The sequence below is a fragment of the Notechis scutatus genome, chromosome 3, assembly GCF_049901735.1.
Source record: "Notechis scutatus isolate UNSWTSFEM ecotype Mainland chromosome 3, rNotScu1.2, whole genome shotgun sequence".
NCBI classification, from domain to species: Eukaryota; Metazoa; Chordata; class Lepidosauria; order Squamata; family Elapidae; genus Notechis; species Notechis scutatus.
Genome location: NC_142011.1, coordinates 31,372,914 through 31,394,153, shown reverse-complemented (window position 1 = coordinate 31,394,153; position 21,240 = coordinate 31,372,914). Strand labels below are relative to the sequence as shown.

The following is a 21,240-nucleotide window of genomic DNA, read 5'->3' as shown; positions in this document are numbered from 1 at the left end:
GCAGATTCATCGTTGTCTCGAATGAGACCAATCACTGTTGTGTAATCAGCAAACTTCAGTATTTTAACAGATGGATCGTTTGAGATGCAGTCATTGGTATATAGGAAGAAGAGAAGTGGAGATAGCACACAGCCTTGGGGGGGCCCTGTGCTGATTGTACAGGTATTTAAAGAGACTTTAAAGGTTGTAATAATGGTAAATGGTATTTTATTCCAATCATAGCACTATCAGTAATGACTAAACCTCACAGTCGCTTCAATAGTGAAATGAGTAAAATATAAATTTAATAAAATAAATAACCAAAGCATAAGCCCACACCTTTGGAAAGTTCATATAAAGAAGACATTGGAGAGAATTCATAGGCAAACTGATATAGGCAGTTTTATTGTGTTGAACAGTAATGCAAGTTATTTTGTTACATAGGCATACCAACCCTTGAAGGAGCCTTAGCCTGAAAAGAAATGAGCGAGCTAAATCTTCACATAGTAAGGAACGTTTGAAAAATTTAACAGCATCCTGCACCCCAGAGAAAACATTACAAGATAACAGGCCCTATGCTTGCTTCAGGCTATTTTATAACATTTGTGAAGTAACAGCAGAAAGCAGTCTGTCCTGAGAGGACATTCTAAAAAGAAGGGAGAACATTCAGTGTAGCTTTCTAGAAACAGCTTAGACAGAATATTGTCAAAGCTAAAACACATTTTTTTTCCTTTCAATTCACAGTAACTCACTTTGCATTTTTATAATTTTAAAAGGGTAAGAAAAACTAGGAGTAGATGAAATAAAACTGATGGAAAGGGAAGAACTCTAATGCAGCCTAAAGTTCCACCACAAAATAAAATCAATGAAAACAATTATTACTGCACTAACTCAAACAGTAGCACTTGATGTTTCCTTCTTCAATATTGCTCAAAACACGTTACAGTATTCATTTTTGCAGTGAAATAAGCAACTTTGTTCAATACCCAAGACTCAAGAACAATGTGGGAATAAATTCATTTGGCGGACAGACTAGGCACAATCTTGTCTACTTTTTCTACAAGGAAAAAAATTCTTGCTGCACCATCTTGCTGTTCTGTATGTACAAAAAGAAGCAAAATATCATGAATATGTTTCCTAGCTGAAACGTATGGTACAACTGGAAAATTATAGTAATAAAAAAAGAGAGTCATGTTCAGTCCACAAATGTTCCTTCTGGTAGTTCAACAACTATGGGGGCACAGTCCTCTGGTTCAGCCTCAAAGTCCCACTTGAATTTCTTGGTTAGGTGGGCTTTAAATCTTTCTGCTTTCTTCCTCAGAGTTCTGTCAACAGCTGGATTACAAGTGTAAGAGAAGAACACCTAAAAATATATTACACATCAATTAATACAACATTTTAGACAGCCCTATAACCCCGGATTGGGTCATCCTTTAAGAGAAAGATAATTCAGGCTAATGTGACCAGACTGAACATTAAATTTTAGGCTGATCATATTTTTTTAGTCCAATGCTGAATGGTCCTGCAACCATCTAAAAAGAATATATATTATTAATAGAAAAATAACTGTAATAGCAAACCATAACTGTGAGCAGGTTGCCAAGTGTTTGAATCGCACTCACACAACTGTGGGGACTTTGTGATGGCCTCAACTTCAAAGACTGGTTGTAAGACCCCCTTATTAAGTGAGGTCAAAACTTTGAACGGTGCCGAAATGTAATCTAAGAATTATTTGAAAGAGAATGCTGTAAAAGTGGGAATGACTGAAAGATGCAATATAATGTGGATATGAAAAACAGAGAGTGGCAAACAATATAGAGAAAGACAAAGGAAAAGGTATGATTAAGAGGCTATTCAGAGCAGATCTGATGTAAAGAACAATACAGGCAATGTATGCAACACATGGCTTCTAGAATTATTTCCAACTCTTTAACAGAAGCCTTTCTCTGGGTCATGGGTTCAGAATGAAGCAGTTCTGCAGCATGCTACACCACTGCTCAATTGCTTCTCCCAGAGCACTGCACTGGAAGAAAACAAAAATCTGGATATTTTTTTTGTTCTGCAGCTCCCAGCCAGATCTGACCCATTTTCTGTTTTTCCTTCATTAAAGAACATGAGAAGGATTCATATTATTCATATTATTCAAATTATATTAAGCCTATATGTTTAAAAGCTACTGTCTTTGTAAGGGAATGTAGATGTATTTTTTACACAAATCCATTAACTTTTTATTTATATTTATATCTGACCCATCATTAAAGTTTAAAAATTCAATCTCCTAATTTCTTTTCTACTGTTCTAAATTTGTTAAATATAATGATTTCCAAGGCAACAGATTGATAGCTACGGTAAAATCAAAGAGTTCTATTGTAGGCTCAAGTAAGGTTGAAAGAATCTAAACAAACATTCCCAAACTTTTGGCATCGTGTCCCATTTTATTTTTCAAACATTCACGTCTCCTCTTCTGAATGTCTATTAAGACCATCTGCCATTTGTACAGGCATAAAAGTACACATTGGGCCTTGGCCCTGCACTCTAAAGATCTGCTATCAATCCTCACTGCCCACCTGCCAATCTTCAGAACATCTTCCTTGGTATCAGCCCATCCACACAAAAGTTCCCATTGCCAATCTGCAAATACAGGTAGTCCTTGGCTTACAACCACAATTGTGTCCAAAATTTATGTTGCTAAGCAAGACATTTGTTAAGTGAGTTTTGCCCTATTTTATGACCTTCCTTGCCACGGTTGTTAAGTGAATGATGGCAGTTCAATTAGTTACACAGTTGTTAAAGTGAATCTGGCTTCCCTTCTGACTTTGCTTGTCAGAAGGCTGCAAAAGGTGGTCAAATAGCCTGAGGACACTGCAACCGTCATGATTATGAGTCAGTTGCCAACTGTTTGAATTCTGATCATGTGACCATGGGGATTCTGGAATGCTTCTAACTGTGAAAAATGATCATAATTCACTTTTTTCAATGATGTAACTTTGAACAGTCACCAAATGAACTGTGGTAAGTTGAGGACTACTTACATATGAAGTGCTCCACTTTTTCCTTCCCATTAACCTGCCCACCTCAACCAGTTTTTCAATCCATTAGATCTTCATTTGACATATTTTACTCTTATAATTTTTCTACAGAATTCAGATCCTTGAGCTTTCTGTTAGATTTTTTTTTTTCATGCCTCTCTAGTGTGGAACAAATAACCTTTATTGAAATAGATGGGAAAACATAGCTAAAAGGATTAGCCAATAGTTGAAAAACAAGAAAACAAATTCTCCTCTCTCCCCTAAACAAATAAGTTTATTCAGGTCAATAAGCAGTTTGCAGCCCGCCGAGTTTCCAAAAGTTCTTCATTAAACATGATACATATGAAGGAAATAGGTGAATGGAACAGATATACATGGCTTAATGGCTTTCTTGAAATCTGTTAATTGCCATTTGCTGACAAAAACTCTTTCTTATAACAGCCATAAAAGAGCTAAGAAATACCCTTTTCATCTATCTAGTTAAAAAAAAAAATTCTGGCTTCAATGTTGTAATGAAACAACCTGCATTTATGCAGCTTCGTTGAATTTCAATTTGTTAAGAAGACTGTTGTAAGAGTGTGCAGAAAATACAAAAAACTATCCATGGTTAGGATTCAAAATATTATTGGGTTCTTTGCATACAAGGGGACTTTCTGTTCCTTTTTTGTCTACTTTCTACCCTCAAAAAGGATTAGGTCTAAATGACTAGAAATTCTCTACATTTTGGAACTTGACAAAATTAACTATGTTTATGCTTCAGGTTTACTGGAAAACTGTGTGCCATATAACTTTATTCCACGTTAATTTCTAAGATAAAGTTTCTCATATAGAAGCTTAGTTCATCTTTCTTGTAACTTTTTAATGGCTTTGAGAAGCTATCCTAAAATATGGAAGAAAAAAAACCTATAAGCAAAGGAATAATTAATTTCCTTTATAAAAACATCTGAGCAAAAATTAGGCAGATTTTTAAAAAAAATGTCTCAAAGAAGAAATGTTAGCATGATTGAGGCTGCTGGCAATCTCACAATTTCACAAGCAATTGTATCAATTGGAGATATGTCCTATATTGTCAGAATATGAAAATACTAATACTAATGCCTATAAATTCTTGTCTGTTTCATGTCCACATACTAATATAAAGACCAATGGTATAGTTTCTAAACAGTTTTATAACAGCCTTCCCCAATCTGAGTGCCCCCCAGATGTATAGACCAAATTTCAGAATGTTTAATGAAGCAATTAGTTGATGAATTCTGTGAACTGAAGTTCAGTCTCAGTTCTTCTTTGAGACATTTTTTTTAAAAATCTGCCTAATTTTTGCTCAGATGTTTTTATAAAGGAAATTAATTATTCCTTTGCTTATAGGTTTTTTTTCTTCCATATTTTAGGATAGCTTCTCAAAGCCATTAAAAAGTTACAAGAAAGATGAACTAAGCTTCTATATGAGAAACTTTATCTTAGAAATTAACGTGGAATAAAGTTATATGGCACACAGTTTTCCAGTAAACCTGAAGCATAAACATAGTTAATTTTGTCAAGTTCCAAAATGTAGAGAATTTCTAGTCATTTAGACCTAATCCTTTTTGAGGGTAGAAAGTAGACAAAAAAGGAACAGAAAGTCCCCTTGTATTCCTTGGGGAGGAATGTACAGATTAATCAGAGATATGGGAGCATATCTAAACTTTCCAGCAAAAGATGAAAATGCTAAGTAAGACTCAGACTTAAAAACTTCCCATGGTGCTTCTGATTAAATTGCTGTTTTAACAGAGTCTATTATTAAGGTCAAAACTAGATACAACAGCAATCAGTCACTTATTGTCAGATGTGACAAAAACATCCGTTAATTCAAATAATAAAAGATGAATGATTCTATTAATAATAAGAAGTGGAGAATGAATTTGTTGCAGGATCATCTATATTGAGAATAACCCAAGAACAATGTTACATCTAATTCTATTTCAAGATTAAATTTTTAGTTTTATTTTGCTTGGGATATGTTAAGTTTGATTTTGCTTTAAAGAAACACTTAAAACACTTTTCCTAAAAGCTAAATATTCATATATTATTAGAGTTATCATGCAGTCCTATAGTATATTTTAGTGTAGTTACTTAAAACAAAATATTTTTCTTCCAATGGCTCTCTTTTAAAAGAGTAAGATTTCCTTACTATTCCCACCACCACCACTTACTTATAACATATGTACAGGTAGTCCTCAACTTACGATCATTATTGAGCCCAAAATTTTTGTTGTTAAGTGAGATATGCTAAGTGAGTTTTGCCCCATTTTAGGACTTCTCTTGCTACAGTTGTTAAGTGAATCACTGCAGGCTGACAAGTTAGTAACCTGATAGTTAAGTAAATCTGGCTTCCCCATTGACTTTGCTTGTCAAAAGGTCGCAAAAGGGGATCGCAAGACCCAGGGACACAGCAAAGGTCATCAATACAAACCAATTGCCAAGCATCTGAATTTTGATCACGTGAACATGGGGATGCTGCAAAGATTGTAACTATGAAAAACGGTCATCAGTCACATGTTTCAGTGTCGTTGTAACTTTGAACTGTCACTAAATGAACTGTTGTAAGTTGAGGACTACCTGAACGTGGTACATTATCCCATGATTGGGCAAATTTCCCATGGCTGCTGCTGCAAACTGTTCAAGATGAAATTCTCTTACCTGCAAAGTGTTTGTTAAAAAGTTGTCTTGGGAGACTATGTCCACAAAGAAATCAGCTGGGATTTCACTGAGCTGATGGTACAGGATAGAAATGAGACTGCTGAACACGGCTTGATGTTTCACTATGGCCTCCTCTGACCTGCACAGGAGATTCAGGAGTTTTTTCCAGTGCTCAAATGCATCATACACGTTCCCAATTAGGAAGCAGATGAAGGCGAACTGTAGCTCCCCTAGAAAGATCCCACCAAGAAAATGTAAAAAATACAGAATAACTTTTAGCTTTCATCCTGTTGCACGGTTGCTTTATTTATTTAACATATTATTAAGTATATGATAGTATCTCCTAACCATCCTCACTTAGAATCAGTTGGTGTTGTGATTAAAACCCAGATTAGAAAAAGGTAGACCATCTTAGGCACAAAACCACCTGGATGACTTTGGGAGCAATTATTTTCTTTCGGCACCAGGAGGAAAGCAAATCATTTCTTCAGGCAGTGGCTTGAAAGCACTTGAAGGCACCAAAACAAAATCAAAAGAAAACCCCATCACTCTGGCTTGAGATCTCAAACTAGATTGGGAAGTAGCAAAATTGTATGGCCTAGGCCAGGGGTGTTAAATTTACAGCATCATGTGATGTATCAGGACATTTTTCTTCTTCACTAAACCGGGCATGGATGTGGCCAGTGCATGACCCATCCAGCTCGCAGGTCACAAGTTTGACAACCCCGGCCTAGGTATATACTATTATAAAACAGAGCCCCACTTAGTAATCAGGTGTTCTGAAGTAACAGCATCTTCCAAACAGCACACAGTATTTGTCTAACCTCAAATTATCACAAGTACATTATACTTGGATAGCTAGAAGTTTGAGGTGATATATCAGTGTAACCTTAAAGACACAGGATAGAATATACTTCCAGGGACAAACATGGGTGTATGGGTATCTCAAGCTACCAATGATTTTTTTTTCAGTAGTGTAACCTCATCCAGCAATGAATGAACATAACCCACAGGATCTCTTAGATTCAAATTCCCATCCATATGGTCTCCCAACTCAGTTTATCCACTCTTGTGAAACGTGTAGATTTTTACTTACATATAGATACCGTTCCATTAAGTGACCTATCCTCAATTATGTTCATTCTTCTGGAGAATCAAGTGGCATTAAAAATAGAAATAATTAAAAGAAAAGGGTATATAGATAGTCCTCAACTTATGATCACAATTGAGCCCAAAATTTTGGTTGCTAAATGAGACAGTTAAGTGAGCTTTGCCAATTTTACCATTTTTTTTTAACCACAGTTAAGTGAATCACCCCAGCTGTTCATTTAGTAACACAGTTAAGGGAATTTGCCTTCTCCATTGACTTTGTCAAAAGATCGCTGAACGTGATGACATGACCATGGGGATGCTGCAGTGGTCATAAGTGTGAAAAATGGTCATAAATCACTTTTTTCAATGCTGCCGTAACTTCGAACACTCTCTAAATGAATGGTTGTAAGTCAATGACTACCTCTAGTATAGATTCATTTAGAGAAAATGTTTTTGCAGCATACCTGAACAATACTATGATGACTTGCAGCTTTCTTTACACCATAAGGTGTCTTTGAATACTATTCTATTTTAGATAAGTATAATGATCCATGGATGCCATTTCATCCAATGCTAAATAATGCAAATAACAAGCCTGGAAGAGCAGAATCAAAGACAGAGGGACAGGAATTTCTTCAATTCTGCATCAGAAGATAAGAACAGGAGAGATATCTACTGTTTGGTACCTTTGACAGCTCACAGAATGGGTACAGCTGACTAACCTTCTCAACAAAGGGAAAATTATACTTGATCATGAAGTGATTTTTGGAGACAAACATATAATTGTAAAATCAAATTAAATGATTTTTTTTTACTGCACAAATGTTTTACTTTAGTAAAAATTAGTAAGAAGTGCCAAGTCACTTAAACCAAATAATCTTGACTGGGTCAAAATTTATTTGCTTTTGTTGTTGGTTCACTTATAGGGTATTTATACAAGCCAACATTCTTAGAATACATATTTGACCATATGCATACTTTTTTAAATTAGAGTGAAAATTTGCTACAAAAGTATGTTGAAAAGCTGTACTGCTATGAAAGAATGCCAGAGAATTGCCATTAAATGCCGAGTGTTGTGTTGTTTTAACACAAGGGGTCACTAATACTGCACATGAGAATTTATTAACTGTTTTAATTCATTTATCTCAATTGCTCATAGTTGTTTAATAGTAATAGTTAATTTGCAAAGCTGGGAGAAAATGTATCATTACAGTTATTTGATCTTATGGGCTGGCTTCATAATTCATATCCTAAAATACAAAAATAGCAATAAAGTTTCTATACTCACTAACAGGATTGTTTTTGCAAAATTCATTTGTAAAAGTTTGCGTATGAAAGTTACAAGACAATCCTGAGTGTATCTAAAGTATAATACATCTACTGATGTAAAAAAATTTGCAGACAATAAAAAACAGATCTGAGAAGGCATATTTACCTACCAAGCACATCCTGGGAATTGCTGGCATAGTGTTGATTAATCACTGTTTCCAGAGCATAGCTGAGATCCATACTGTGCTTGGTAACTTCCTCGGGTGTCGCACCTTCAGGATACAGTTGTTTAGGTATTTTTGTGAATCTGATCTCAGTGCCAGGCTTCAGTTGCATTTTAGGAAGCCGGGCCAGTCCTTCTGCATAACTTTTGCATTCTGTGTCATACTGGGGTAGATTCTGTTCAATTCGATCTTGAGTATATTTTCCAGGCAGAACAGGCAGCACTTCAGAAAAGGCACATATCTGTCCATTTTCAGGCTGCAACTTTTGCATCACAAATTCATTAATAAAATTAGTGAGGGAGACCCATTTTTTAAGGGTGTTATATGGGTATGGACCCAGAAATTTGTCCATCTCTTTGAGATTGACTCTCATGGCTTCAGACTCATTTTCAGAAGCTGGGGTGAGGTCTACTTCTTCTCTTTGTTTGTCCCAGTGTAATATCTTTAAATCACGTTGTTGCAAGTTTAAGAAGAAACCAGTACGAGGGCCACTTTCTTTTCTATTGTTTTTGTCAACACTGCTGTAATGAAAAAAATGAATGCCTGGTGGTATCATCTTGACTCCACAGAACTTGGGACCAACTTGCCAATTGTTGTAGTCAATGCCAAACTCAGTTCCTTCTGGCATTTTCAAAATTATAACTGTAGCACCTTCAAAAAAAAGTTGTTGGGCCAGAGCTTGGTCCATCTGCATTTCTGCCATATCAGCTGTTCCTTTGGTTATACAACTTCTTACTCAAAGCCTAGTAGAGGCAAACAAATATTTGAATACATTTTGATACTACAATATATGTGAGCCAGTGTTACTATAGCAAGAACACAATTTTTAGACATTGGGCTGCAATGCTTTCCTCACAATTTATCCAAGTAACTTCTACATTTTTTGCTCACTTTTTTTGAAATAGCAAACATATCACTACTGCCATCTGGTGAATATGATGAGTCAGGTCTCAATTTTCTCATATTTGAAGCAAACATTCCCTTATGACTGTATGACAATACTAGCTACCCTCTACAATCTCCAATACCATCTCACTAGATGGAAAAGATTTGGTTAATATATTGCCAAGACAGTAAGAACACTTTGGCACTGCATGGCCAAACTACCAAATCTTCATTCTAAGCTCTGAAACAAGACAAAGAAATACAAAGTTCTGCAGGCCTCCACTCTTCCTGTCTCAAAATAGCCAAGCGACAGTCATATTTGAAAAGGGAGAGAGGTGGGAGGTGCTTCCTTCAATTTTGCTTCATTACAGACAATAAATTAGATGGGAATGTCACTCAAAATCCTGGGTTTCCAAATCAAAGCCAGCCATTAATGGCAGACGTAATATCCAAAATTTTAGAAAATTTGCCATTATAAAATCCTACATAGTTTTGTGATGGCAGAAATGATAGTGTCTGAAGACTTAAAACAGATAATGTCCTTCCAGACAACATCAAGCAAATGATTAAAAATAAGATTCAAAGTTCTCATTTAATAACCATTATTTTTTGTTTCTATTATTGATAAATAAAATAAAGAGCAATGCCAGAACACACAGTAACAGGGGACCAAAATGGAAATAATATATTCTAAAACAGAAAGGAAGAAAGGTACCTCTTTGTAAAGTCCTAATTGGGAGTGTGTGCTAAAGGTTACCTATAGACTGAAATGGCTAAATCTTCAGTATAGGCAGATCTAATAAATAATTTTAAAATCAAAACAATCGGGTTATGTTCAGGAATGTAAAAGGCATTCTGAGAGTCCTATTCTCCTTTCCATATTAACAAGGCACATAAAAACTTTTAGGACTTACTTATCACAGAAGAATCCCTCTACACACACACCCCATCATCTAACCAAAAATCAGTACACGAAAGCCCGTAGTCGGGGGAGAAATGTACATTTTACACTAGTTAATGTCAGATATAAATATTAGCTAGAAATGGATCCTTAGTGACATTAAACATAGCAGGCTAGCTATGGAGAGAGTTCGGGACAATCTGCATCATGCCTTCTGATAATAGCTTTGCGCCAATTAACAACGGCACCCTAAGCAGATATTCGGTAGATCTCCGAATCTCCGTGCCAAGAGAAAGGCACCTGCTGCTTCTTATGGTTTTCACACAAATATCAACTGAGAAAGGTGAAGCCCCACCTGGGAAGGGCGATCCCGCGGAGACGAGAAAGCAATAAAGAGCCCCCGCCGGCTGAACGCAAAAGGCGGGCGGGATCAAAAACCAGAAGAAGCGAAGTAGGAGCTATCAGAAGAGGCCCGCTTCCCACCTACAACAAGATCGGCATGGTGCCGGCTGATCTAACGCCATGCCCAACCAACCGATCCCGGCAAAACATTCCCGGCGCCAGAATTTAGGATTTAGAGACAACTTCCGTCGAGAAGCTGATGACGAGCCTGACAATTGGAGCACTTCCGGTCTGCTAAAAAAAGCTATCCGTGCCGTCCCTGTGGCTGCACTTTAAAGTGTTCCGATCCTCGAATTGGTGATGATGTTTGAGGGTGGTTTTTTTCCCCATGTGCATTTTGATAATTGTAATAGTAGTACTTCTAGTGGTCACTAGTGAAAGAAGTGTTAGGCGGAAGGGCTGTTTGAATGGGTTGGCTTCACATTTTTAACACCCTCTTGCTCACGTTAGGGCCGATACACAATTCTGCAGAAAAGGTGGGTGATGGTCAATGCCCATTAAGATTTATTCAATTGATTTTTTAAAAAATATGTTAATCACACAACTTTAAGCTACATAAATACGCTAATTTTAACTCAGTAATGTAAAAGTGATAGCATGTATTTGAATTGGTTTCAGTGACATAGGTTTATTTTCTTTTTATTCCATATTTGTATCAGATATTTTATCCCAGTTTTATTATTTTGAAACAGGATTTTTAAACAATGGGATGGAGGGAACCGAACAGAGCACACCACAAGAATATAATACATAGGTGAATCTGGTACAAAGAGTCTACCTTTACTCTTAGTAACTGAAGTGGAGACATGATAGCAGTGTTCCAATATCTCAGGGCTGCCACAAAGAAGAGGGAGTCAAGCTATTCTCCAAAGCACCTGAGGGTACAACAAGAAGCAGAAACTAATCAAGGAGAGAAGCAACTGAGAACTAAGGAGAAATTTCCTGACAATTAGAACAATTAATCAGTGGAACAACTTGCCTCCAGAAGTTGTGAATGCTCCAACACTGGAAGTTTTTAAAAAGATGTTGGACAACAATTTGTCGGAAGTGGTGTAGGGTTTCCTGACTAGGCAGGGGATTGGACTAGAAGACCTCCAAGGTCCCTTCCAACTCTGTTATTCTAAGTGCAAAAATAGAGGGAGATTGAGAGTGGCCTCTGGATAGCCACTCTACTTGCTTCCTACATTTTATGTACGGTTGTAAGTGCCCTAGCTGTTTTAGATGTTGACTTGGGGGGTGAATATTGTTTGGTCCTCCAAGTATCTTATTTCCTATCCTTATATAAAGCATTGCAATCACACAGCATTCCTGATGACAGGATTGGAATGATATATTCATATCAAAACACATAACAGGACAGGCAAATGGGAATCATGGCACAGAGTTGAGCATAAGCAATGGAAGACAAAGCCAAGATAAGAGGAGAACATGAAAGTAGGAGCTGAAAGGTTACAGGTTTATTGGAATAGTACAAACCTATAGAGAAGGAAGAGAGAGTGTAGTGAATTAAAACACTGGAAGTTTGTCTAGTGTAAATTGTATTTACACTTACATTTTCTGTAATTTCCAACATTCATCAAGTTGGAGTTCATACTCAATCATTATGTACTTTGTGGATTAAAAAAGATGGTGCAGAGTATAGTAGCTATTGTCCCTAAAGTATAGTATTGAAAGGAAGGAGGAATATAAACAAGTGGAGGAACTGAGTTTAGATTTAGGAGTTGTTTAGGTTTTTTGACAGTAGTCTTTGAAGTTGTTGGAATAGGATGTTGGAGTAGAGGAAACAAGCCAATGTTAGGAAAATTGGTATCCAAGCTGGATATTAGGAAAGAGAGAGAAAAGAAGATAGACTGTGGGAAGCTGATTTACCATGGCTTAGAGAAATGGAGAAGGCGTTTGATCCAAAGTCTGCAGAATCTGACTCCCTGAAGAATGATTTAGCGAGATAGCAATTGACTGAGTAGTATCCATGGCCATTGGAAATCTTTGTTGGAGGAGGCTAGGTTATTTTGGGAGATGCTTGTTCCCAATTGTTTCTACCCATTCCATCCAATCCAGCAGAAGAGGCATGTTATGAGCCCCATCAATTAAGGAATGTCCTCTGGCAGGACTTAGAAAGCAAGCCTTTTCTGTTTTGGCACTTTCTCTTTGGAATTTCAATGTCTTGGAGATTAGGTTGTCCCTTTTGCAAGGCTCAGAAGACATAGTTGTTTTTCTGAGCATAAGGTTGGATTGACAGAGCCCATAGGTTGGTTATTTTACTTGTTGATTGGTTTTTACCTTGCCTCCCAATTATATATTTTGCTGTTTGGTTTTACTTGTCATTAGCCAAAGTTAATCATGATGGTGAGATGGGCAGTCATATAAATTGAAAAATATAAATAAATCTGGTCCCCTAAACAACATGACAACCACCATTGGTAACACCATGGGTAAGAGGAACAGAAACAGAATACTTAGTAGCATTAAACAGTGCTGTCTGGAGGTCTGAATCTTTGGGTAAGATATTCAGGTTTCTTAGTGATACCTATAACTGAATGGGAAAGTAAAGCTGAATATGAGCTTCTTTGGTACTGCTGCTGGGAAATAGAACCAGTATCAGGCACTCTGACTAGGTCCATTGATAACACTGTGGACCCAGAGTTTAAAGGCTTGAAATGATGCCAGATCATGGCAACCTGCCAGCATGAAAACTCATTGGGAACTTTAGCCAATGACTGGTTCCTGGGCTATTGTACTCCTAGCAGAACTGATAGCAGGTTAGAAATGGGAGAGTTGACTTGCACTGGAAGCTGAAGTTTGCCTTCATTTATAGGGACAGAATGTGTGTGTGTGTGTGTGTGTGTGTGTGTGTGTGTAGTGCATTACTTATCAGCAAAACTTCTTTTGTCTAAGTAGGGTTTGAGTGGTGATTGATTTTTGATGTTGAAGCCAGAATGAGCGACTTTGCTGTTTCTCTAATTCTGGGATGGTTACATTGTTGTAGTACTTGCCAGTATAATTTAGTCTGTGTAAGTTTGACTGAAGGGGAGGAATATAGTTATGGTCCAGTAATGAGGGTTGAGGGAGATATGGCTGTAAATTATTTTAAGGAAGGGGGAAACCAGTAAGTTGTTAATATTAACAGTGATGATAAAATCTGTTGATAGATCTGTAATCTGTTGATAATAATTGACAAGTCTGTGTGCAATAGTATCTCATACATACAGATACTAATCATCTCTATGATTTGATGGTAGAAGAGCACCAGAAAATGGTGAATATTATTGAGTGAATATTATTGGGTGATGGTGAAGGTCATTATCTGCCATCTGCCCTCCCAGGTTTCAAGAGCTCCAGGAGTCTCTACATCCTGATCAGAGGAAGGGTAATCTTTAAAGCACCCCCTTCTATTCCCTGTGACTCTGCTCCAAAGATAATGGAATGTGAATGGAAATACTGCATATTAAGTTGGACAGTAGGGACAAGCTGGATATTCTATTGTGATGGTTATCCTGATGCCCATGAGAATCACTCCCTAAACTGTTGATTTGGTCTAGATGCTGATATTAGAGTTCTTTCATAATTTGGCTCTGGGTGATTTCAATTTCCAGGCTGTCAGGAGTGATTTGAGCAAAGCTTGGAGTTCTCTGTAGTAATAATGAGCTTGCCCCAAATAACGTAAGACCTTTGGGGCAGTTTTGTTGAATTCCTGATCACCTGTCAACTGAAGACAATCAGTGTGTTTGCTTCCAGGCTGCCTCTCCTAATCAGCCAATCTTGGTTGGTTCCTTGGTTTATCAAGAACATCTAGGAGATGAAGTAGCAGAAGGTATGCCTGGCATGCACTAAAAAAAATAAAAAGTGAATTTCACCAAAGACAGGTGTGAACTCAAGCTTAAAACCTACATTTTGGTGATAAGGGAATGAAATCTTACTTATATTCCCTAACTACACTGGCAGATTGCTATAGAGCAAGGGTCTTCAAACTTGGCAAGTTTAAGACTTGTGGACTTCAACTCCCAGAGCTAACATGACTGGAGAAGGAATTCTAGGAGATGAAGTCCACAAGTCTTAAAGCTGTCAAGGATGAAGACTCCTGCTATAGAGCAACCCTGTTTAGAGTAGTCAGCTTCCTTTAGGGAGAAGATATAGAACTTTTGACTTATTGTAGTGACACAGAAGTCATTATTTTTATACTTATATTCATGTTTCTAGAATTCAGGGGTCTCCAACCTTGGCAACTTTAAGACTTGTGGACTTCAACTCCCAGAATTCCGCAGCCAGCTTGCTGGCTGCGGAATTCTGGGAGTTGAAGTCCACAAGTCTTAAAGTTGCCAAAGTTGGAGACCCCTGTTCTAGATCATCCATCTCCCTCAAGAAGGGGCTCTGCAAACAAACTTGGGATTCTTTCTAGTTGATGGACTTTGATAAAGTGCACTAGGATTTGTTGTCTGCCCCTCCTGACCTCATTGGAAAGACAGAAGGCGTTAGAGAGATTGGATCTGGTAACTGACATCTCACTTTGAAAGGGGAAGTAACCAGCAACTTTGAAAGAGACTATGATGTCCCACATCTTAAAGATGCCTCTCTGGATCAATCTGGATTATCGATTTTTTATCTTTCCCTACAATGGCAATGCATCATAGAAGAAACAAATTATTTATTCAGGACACTTATCTGAACATGGAATGGAGATGGCATTGGTTGCTGTTGTAGATTATCTTTATTGTAACTTGGTATAGGGTAGTGTCCATCATAGTCATTTTGGGCCACTCAGGGGTCAAGGTGCTCATCAGCCAATAGGTTGTTCAGTTGAGGGCTGTTATAGGATTCCCCTAATTCCAGGCCATTTCCGCTGTTTAATATTGATATGAAACTGTTGGAGGAGGTAAGTTGTTGGTTCAGTGTATTGTATTAGCACTCTTTCATCCTTTATCTGGAGGTTGTATTTGGATGAGATGAAAGGGATTGAACACAAACAAAACAAAACAGCTGTTTATTAGTTAAGGTTCCTTTGCATCTCTGGTGTCATCTATCAACGGAGTGACATTGGCCCTAAGAGAGGAATCCCATGACTGAGAATTTCTCCTGTTCTCACAGTACTGGAAAAGCTAATAAAAGTCAATAGGTTGGGGGGAGGGCTATCTTCACTTGTACACCTGTTGTGGCCCAGCCTCACAATAATTCAACATTTCATCATCTTCATGTAGTACTTGACTTACAACCAATTGCTCAAAGACCATTTGAAATTCTGACAGGCCCAGCATAAAGGGTCTGATTTCTCTCTTTCCTAAGAGAAAAGCCACCATGAGCCACAAAATGAGTGAGCATCAGATACATTTATTTCACTTTTATTGAATACAAGAACAGTGAGCACACACGCATACATCACCAAGCACTGAAAGAGGATATGATCGAAAAGGATGGGACAAAAATTGAAATGGGTGGAGGGGTCAGAAGGACAGAAGAATTAATGAAGGAATGACAGCATTTCAGTTGGTTAAGGTGCTTCTCAAATTAAAAAATAATTATGAATCTTTTTAATTCATGCAGTTGCAGGCCAGTTTTAGAATCAAGTTGCGGGATTTGTTGCAAACAAGCAGTTGTGTTGACCGTCTCTTTCAATGGAAAGACCCCTTCACCCAAAGAAAGCAAAGAGTGACCAACTATATCAGATGGCAGCAGAAGGTGGAAGAAACCATGATCTTAAAAGTGTGCATGGCTTCAACTTTACCACAAATAATATATATATATATTAATATAGATATCTATATATAAGCCACATCTTGCTAGGTAAACAAAAAGCTAGTTTTTGTTAATGGCTACCCATCAGTCATGCCGTGGGAGAAATCCAAAACTATTTTAGCTTTCGTTTACGGTACTTGACAAACGTTAAATTCTGGTCTTTTATAAATGGGTTTTGAAGCAATTTGTTTCCACAGGTTTTAGTGGCAGACTCATGTATACCAATTCATATAGAAGAAGCAATAGGATGTACTTTATATATACCTAATTTCTGAGCTTTGTTTTAAAATTAAAAATGAAATTAAGTTTTTTGTGGGGAAAATTCCTTTTTTTGTAACATGGAGAAAAAAACATGATAATGTCATCAAGATTTTTGTTCTGTTTCTGAAATCAGCAGAACAAGATTTTTGTTTTCTACATATTTTATGAGTTTCTAAATTTTTTGATGTTTTGGTTTTAGGGCATCACATATTCCAAAAGAATAAAAGGAAACAAAAAATCCTCAAAAAATCTAAAGGAGAAAATCGCTTGGATACATGAAAATTAGAAATGACTCTTAGAGCATAAAGTTTACATCTATGCTTTCAGTGTTTAATTAGGACATTCCTACATGCCAGAAACATCCAATTTTAAGGAGCCATACTAACAGCCAATGGCCCAGTGTCTCCCACAATGGCAAACAATTTATGATATAAGATACATCCACGTTACTCCAATGATTTCCCATTTCCCATTTTTATTTATATTTCCAATTAGAGATAAAAGATGTCATTATCAGATTCACAAATGTAAAAGGAAAAGTATAAACTTTCATTTAGATTTGTCTCATTTGTTTCTGCTTTAATTACTCTTGAGGTAATGAAAAGTGGTAAAGGACAATGTCTAGGTTTCATTAATGGCAAAGCAGTTTTATTTAATAATATCCTTACTCCCAAGCAGTATTTGCTTTTAGTAGTTTGGTTTTCTAAGCTTCACAACTTACTGTGGCAGATGAATGCATCTTTAAGAAACCCATGAATAAATCCTGTTCTGATATAGAATCATATTTAAAGAAGGCAGAGGTGCTCTTTCTCCCCGATAGATATGGTCTCCAAAGTTTAAATCTGACAAAATGAAACTGCACTAGAGTAGGACAGGACAATCTCTTTGGCAGATTCTGACATTCATGGATCAGAAATGAGCCACGTAGGTTTGGAACCAAACTTTCAAATTTTGAAAAACTGACATGGCATATACAGTAACTTTGCCCTAAATAAACACTTTGATCTGAAAGACTGCTAAATAAAAGGCCTTGAACAATGAAGCAATCTGACCTCATTCTGTTAATTGGCACATTTGAGGCATTCTAATTGGGCTGGAGTAACACTGATCCGTTTTGTCGTCTTTGACTCCTTTCATACTGTTGTATGTGTCTTAACCAGTGACAATCACAATTGTGTCACCAAACTCAAGTGAGAGACAGCTTCCTCAAAATTCCTTTTTTTCCCTATTCTTAGTTTCATGGGATACTGGCATAATCTAAACGTCTTGTAATACATTAACCATTATCAATCGAATAATAACGTGAAAATGTCATTGTCACACTTAGCACTGTTTGTTTTAATATCATTCCCCACCCTCCCCAGTTATATATAATATCCATAACTTAAAAGCACATCAATATGAAATCTCTACAGGCTGCATTTTGTTTGGTGAGAAATCATATACATATCATTTTCCTTTGCTTTAAGTGAAATAAAGTCATAATTATCTTCAGCAGAATAAGACATTAGATGAGAAGAGGAAACATTTAAAAAAAAGGAAGGACCAATTGGGGAAAATAAAAGAATCCAATGATGAAGCAACAAAAGTAGCATGGCGTGAAAATAAAGGATGATCACTACACATCCAAAATTATAAAATAATAAACAAGTGAATGGATTTTAATTCTTTCCTATCAGGGAATCATTTTGTAATTCTGCTTGTTTTGCTAGTTGATTTCTTGCTTTGTTGCAAAGCATTTTTGCTTTTCCATTCAGTGTGCAACAAATGAATTATGTGTTCTTTAAATGTAACATGCACAATGGTGGTTTATTGTATTATTAATATTATTACCATCATGATTTTTTTAGATCAGTTCAGTCAATTCTTCAATTTATTTGAAGAGGTGGTTGGTTTTGCTTGTTGCTGATGTTGCTGTTTTATTCATCTCCAGCATATAGCAGCAGTGCAAGGATGCATTTTGTTTCCTGTATATATAATATATAATATATTTGCTATTCCTTTTTATTTAATATTTTGTCTCTCAACATTATTCTTGCAGCCAGGACGTTCTATGTCTCAGTGAGGAATCCAGCATAAAGGCCCCTTCTTTACTTCAGTTAAAATAGATGCCAACTTCTAGAAATACAAAGGTCAAGATTCCTATACAAGAAGGAAAATAAGCACATAAATCAGTAAATACAATGTCTATCCTTTATCAGTATAATACTACAAGCTTGTTTGACTTTTGCAATTTAATATTCTATAACAGCTTTAGCTATTTTAACAAGACTATATTGTATAAGGTATGAAGTTCTTGCATGTTATAGAGCATCCTAGAATCTATTTTGGGATGTTCCTCCATTAGTACAGAGTACCATTCACTCTAATTGCTTTACTGTGTGAAGCCCATAGAAAACATCAGTACGGCAATTCATCCATTAGGACCAGTGTTTCCAAGCAAAAACTTCTGGTACGCATTGAAAATGGCAAGATTCTTAGCCAATTCTCATTCTTTTGCATTAACTCATGCTTATCCCTAGTTATAAACCTGAGTCAAGATATGGCACAGCTCACAAATTTAACTTACTACAATCAAGATAATTCTTCAAAACAAATAGCATCAGCCACATATAGTTTTGTTTAATTAGCCATTTTTGAGAGAGCTCACTATTATCTCACTAGAAGGGATACTCATTTTGAAAGCTACAATTTTTGTATATCAGTTACTATTTTACGATGATTTGGCTTGTAAGAATCATATTTCTCCACGCTTTCTCCACATTTATACCCACCTGAGGCTTCTTGTCCTTTTCTTCTGGAGATGGGTCTGTTTCTCTATATACTACAGCTTTGGTTACCAGCATATCAGGATGCTGCAATTTTGCCTCCTTGATGGCTAAAGCCAAAGCCTATGGAAAGAAAACAATTCACATTCAGTACTATTTCACTTACATCACCTTTGGCTCATGAGTAGTCTAATTTCTGGGTTTTGCGAGTTTTCTTCCTCAAATTTTGGTAAATCTTTTAAATTTGGCTAAGGCAGAAGAAGAAACAAATGTTTCTTGGCAATTTTAAAAATGCATTTTTAAAAAGCCTATGGGTTTTAATCTAGGCATACCCATTTTTTTCCCTTTCACGATGCCCACATTCCTTCTGGCCCCCAAATCATTCTACAGTTCCAAATGCAGCTTCAGTCATCCCAAAATGTGCACATTTAAGAACAAGTGAAAATAATTTAATTAAAGAAAAAGTAAAAACAAATTTATATCTATGAATGTCAAAATCACTATCTCTTTTGCATGGATATTCCTAACTATCAATAAGCACAGCTTTACATTGTACTGCAGACTATACTGCAGCTCACAGAGCCCAATATTTCCCCCCTCTCTTTCATGATATTGTGAATTAGGTCTACATACCATAAGTATATCTAAATTATGCAAATATATTTATACTGTTATCTCTATGTCTATGTGACTAGAACTGGAGGAAATAGTAGTTCTCTTAAAGTATTTGCATGCATACGTAAAAGCTGGAATATGGGATACAAGATCTGAACTTTCACATGTTCAAGCAGAAGAGTGCTGAATCTTGTTATAATAAACATCCCCGAATGTGCAGAGAGCTGTGTGTTTGCATAAAAGCATGATCGATACAACATCAGTTCTTCAAGATAAATGTACGTTAGATATGGTAAAGGGCAAGAGAAATTTTTAGATGAGTCCCTGAGCAGGCATGAGCAAGGGAAGATTTGGGGATTGTGATCTTCCTAACCATTGTGTATCAAGGTTGCATGCAATAACTCTGTCAGGAATTCAATGCACTCACAGGAATTCTAGGACTTGACCTGATTATCCAAATTTCCATTTATTTATTTTTTTGCAGTTATAGAAAAAAACTAAATAAGCTAAAACAGCTTCTACCATACTAAAGACTCCAATAATATAGATGGGCATATTGCTGGATTTCATTTCAGCAGTTAGAGGCCTCTTTCTCAAGCTTCTTATGGCCACCATACACAGCTTTCTCCCTTCCTGCCTTCCTATCTTGAACCATGACACCTCCGTAAATAAAAAGGAAAAGTGTTTTGTTCAACTTCCTAACTAAAAGCTTCCATTCATACTTGGTCTTGATCCACATCTTCATCTCCCGTTATGATGATTCGCTTTTCTATTCTGGTTTCAGAAAATCCTCCTTTCACAGTCTGGAATAAAGAAGAAAATAAATACTTAGCATTATATTGTAAATCTCATGTCTAAAACTGTTTTGAATGATAGCTTTTGCTTTACTGGGGCACCAGAACTAAGCTTTGCTTAGTCATGGTTTATTGAAAATCAACAATTGGCTACTTCAGGCAACATACTGTGGCATTAAAAACTACAATGCCTAACAAGATAGATTATGATTTAGACTGAAATGTATGACAATTATTACTTGTGAGTAAAAAAAATAAGCTACATTTAATTATAGGAGAATATTAGATAACTTGTGACCCACTGGATCATCCTTTTAAAGACATTTCCTTAACCTAAACAGAAAAAACAGAATGACTAAAACAACAAAAATTGAAACAAAACCAGGAATAACTTTTAACTTCCTGCTGGCAGCCAGTGGTAGGAGTCCTCTACTCAGCCTCTGAAGGACTAGGGTGGGAGTTGTCTGCCCAATCTCCAATAGCCAATGGAGCAGCCAGCCTACCCAGTCTCAGAGGACTATGGCTGGGTCAGTCTACTGAATCACAAGGTAGAGGCCCAGCAGCATGAAAGCACTGTAGTCATCATCAACTTGCCAAATTTCAATCCCAAGGAAATAG

At 36.6% G+C, this 21,240-nt stretch overlaps 2 protein-coding genes across 13 annotated transcripts in view; both read right to left on the bottom strand.

Annotated features, from left to right (window-relative positions):
• Nucleotides 1-355: 355 nt before the first annotated feature.
• AAR2 (AAR2 splicing factor) lies at nucleotides 356-10,667 on the bottom strand. 3 transcript variants are annotated; one of them, XM_087959388.1, is made up of 5 exons: nucleotides 10,575-10,658; nucleotides 10,356-10,538; nucleotides 8,216-9,012; nucleotides 5,685-5,914; nucleotides 356-1,342 (listed from the first exon to the last, which is right to left on the bottom strand). In XM_087959388.1, exons 3-5 carry the CDS (start codon nucleotides 8,970-8,972, stop codon nucleotides 1,175-1,177), a joined length of 1,155 nt encoding a protein of 384 aa, XP_087815514.1. In that variant the 5' UTR covers nucleotides 8,973-9,012; nucleotides 10,356-10,538; nucleotides 10,575-10,658; the 3' UTR covers nucleotides 356-1,174. The 3 variants fall into 3 exon arrangements, with proteins under 3 accessions (XP_087815514.1, XP_087815513.1, XP_026538230.1); XM_087959387.1 differs by having other exon boundaries at nucleotides 10,411-10,538; XM_026682445.2 differs by having other exon boundaries at nucleotides 10,411-10,667.
• Nucleotides 10,668-15,759: 5,092 nt separating this feature from the next.
• EPB41L1 (erythrocyte membrane protein band 4.1 like 1) overlaps nucleotides 15,760-21,240 on the bottom strand; it is a 193,676-nt gene continuing 188,195 nt past the window's right edge. For all 10 annotated transcript variants that reach the window (XM_087959389.1, XM_087959395.1, XM_087959396.1 and 7 more), the window contains 3 exons: nucleotides 20,551-20,631; nucleotides 19,220-19,336; nucleotides 15,760-18,587 (listed from right to left, as the gene is read on the bottom strand). In XM_087959389.1, coding sequence (XP_087815515.1) covers nucleotides 18,579-18,587; nucleotides 19,220-19,336; nucleotides 20,551-20,631 — 207 coding nt within the window. In that variant the 3' untranslated portion in view covers nucleotides 15,760-18,578. The remainder of the gene's footprint in view (nucleotides 18,588-19,219; nucleotides 19,337-20,550; nucleotides 20,632-21,240) is intronic.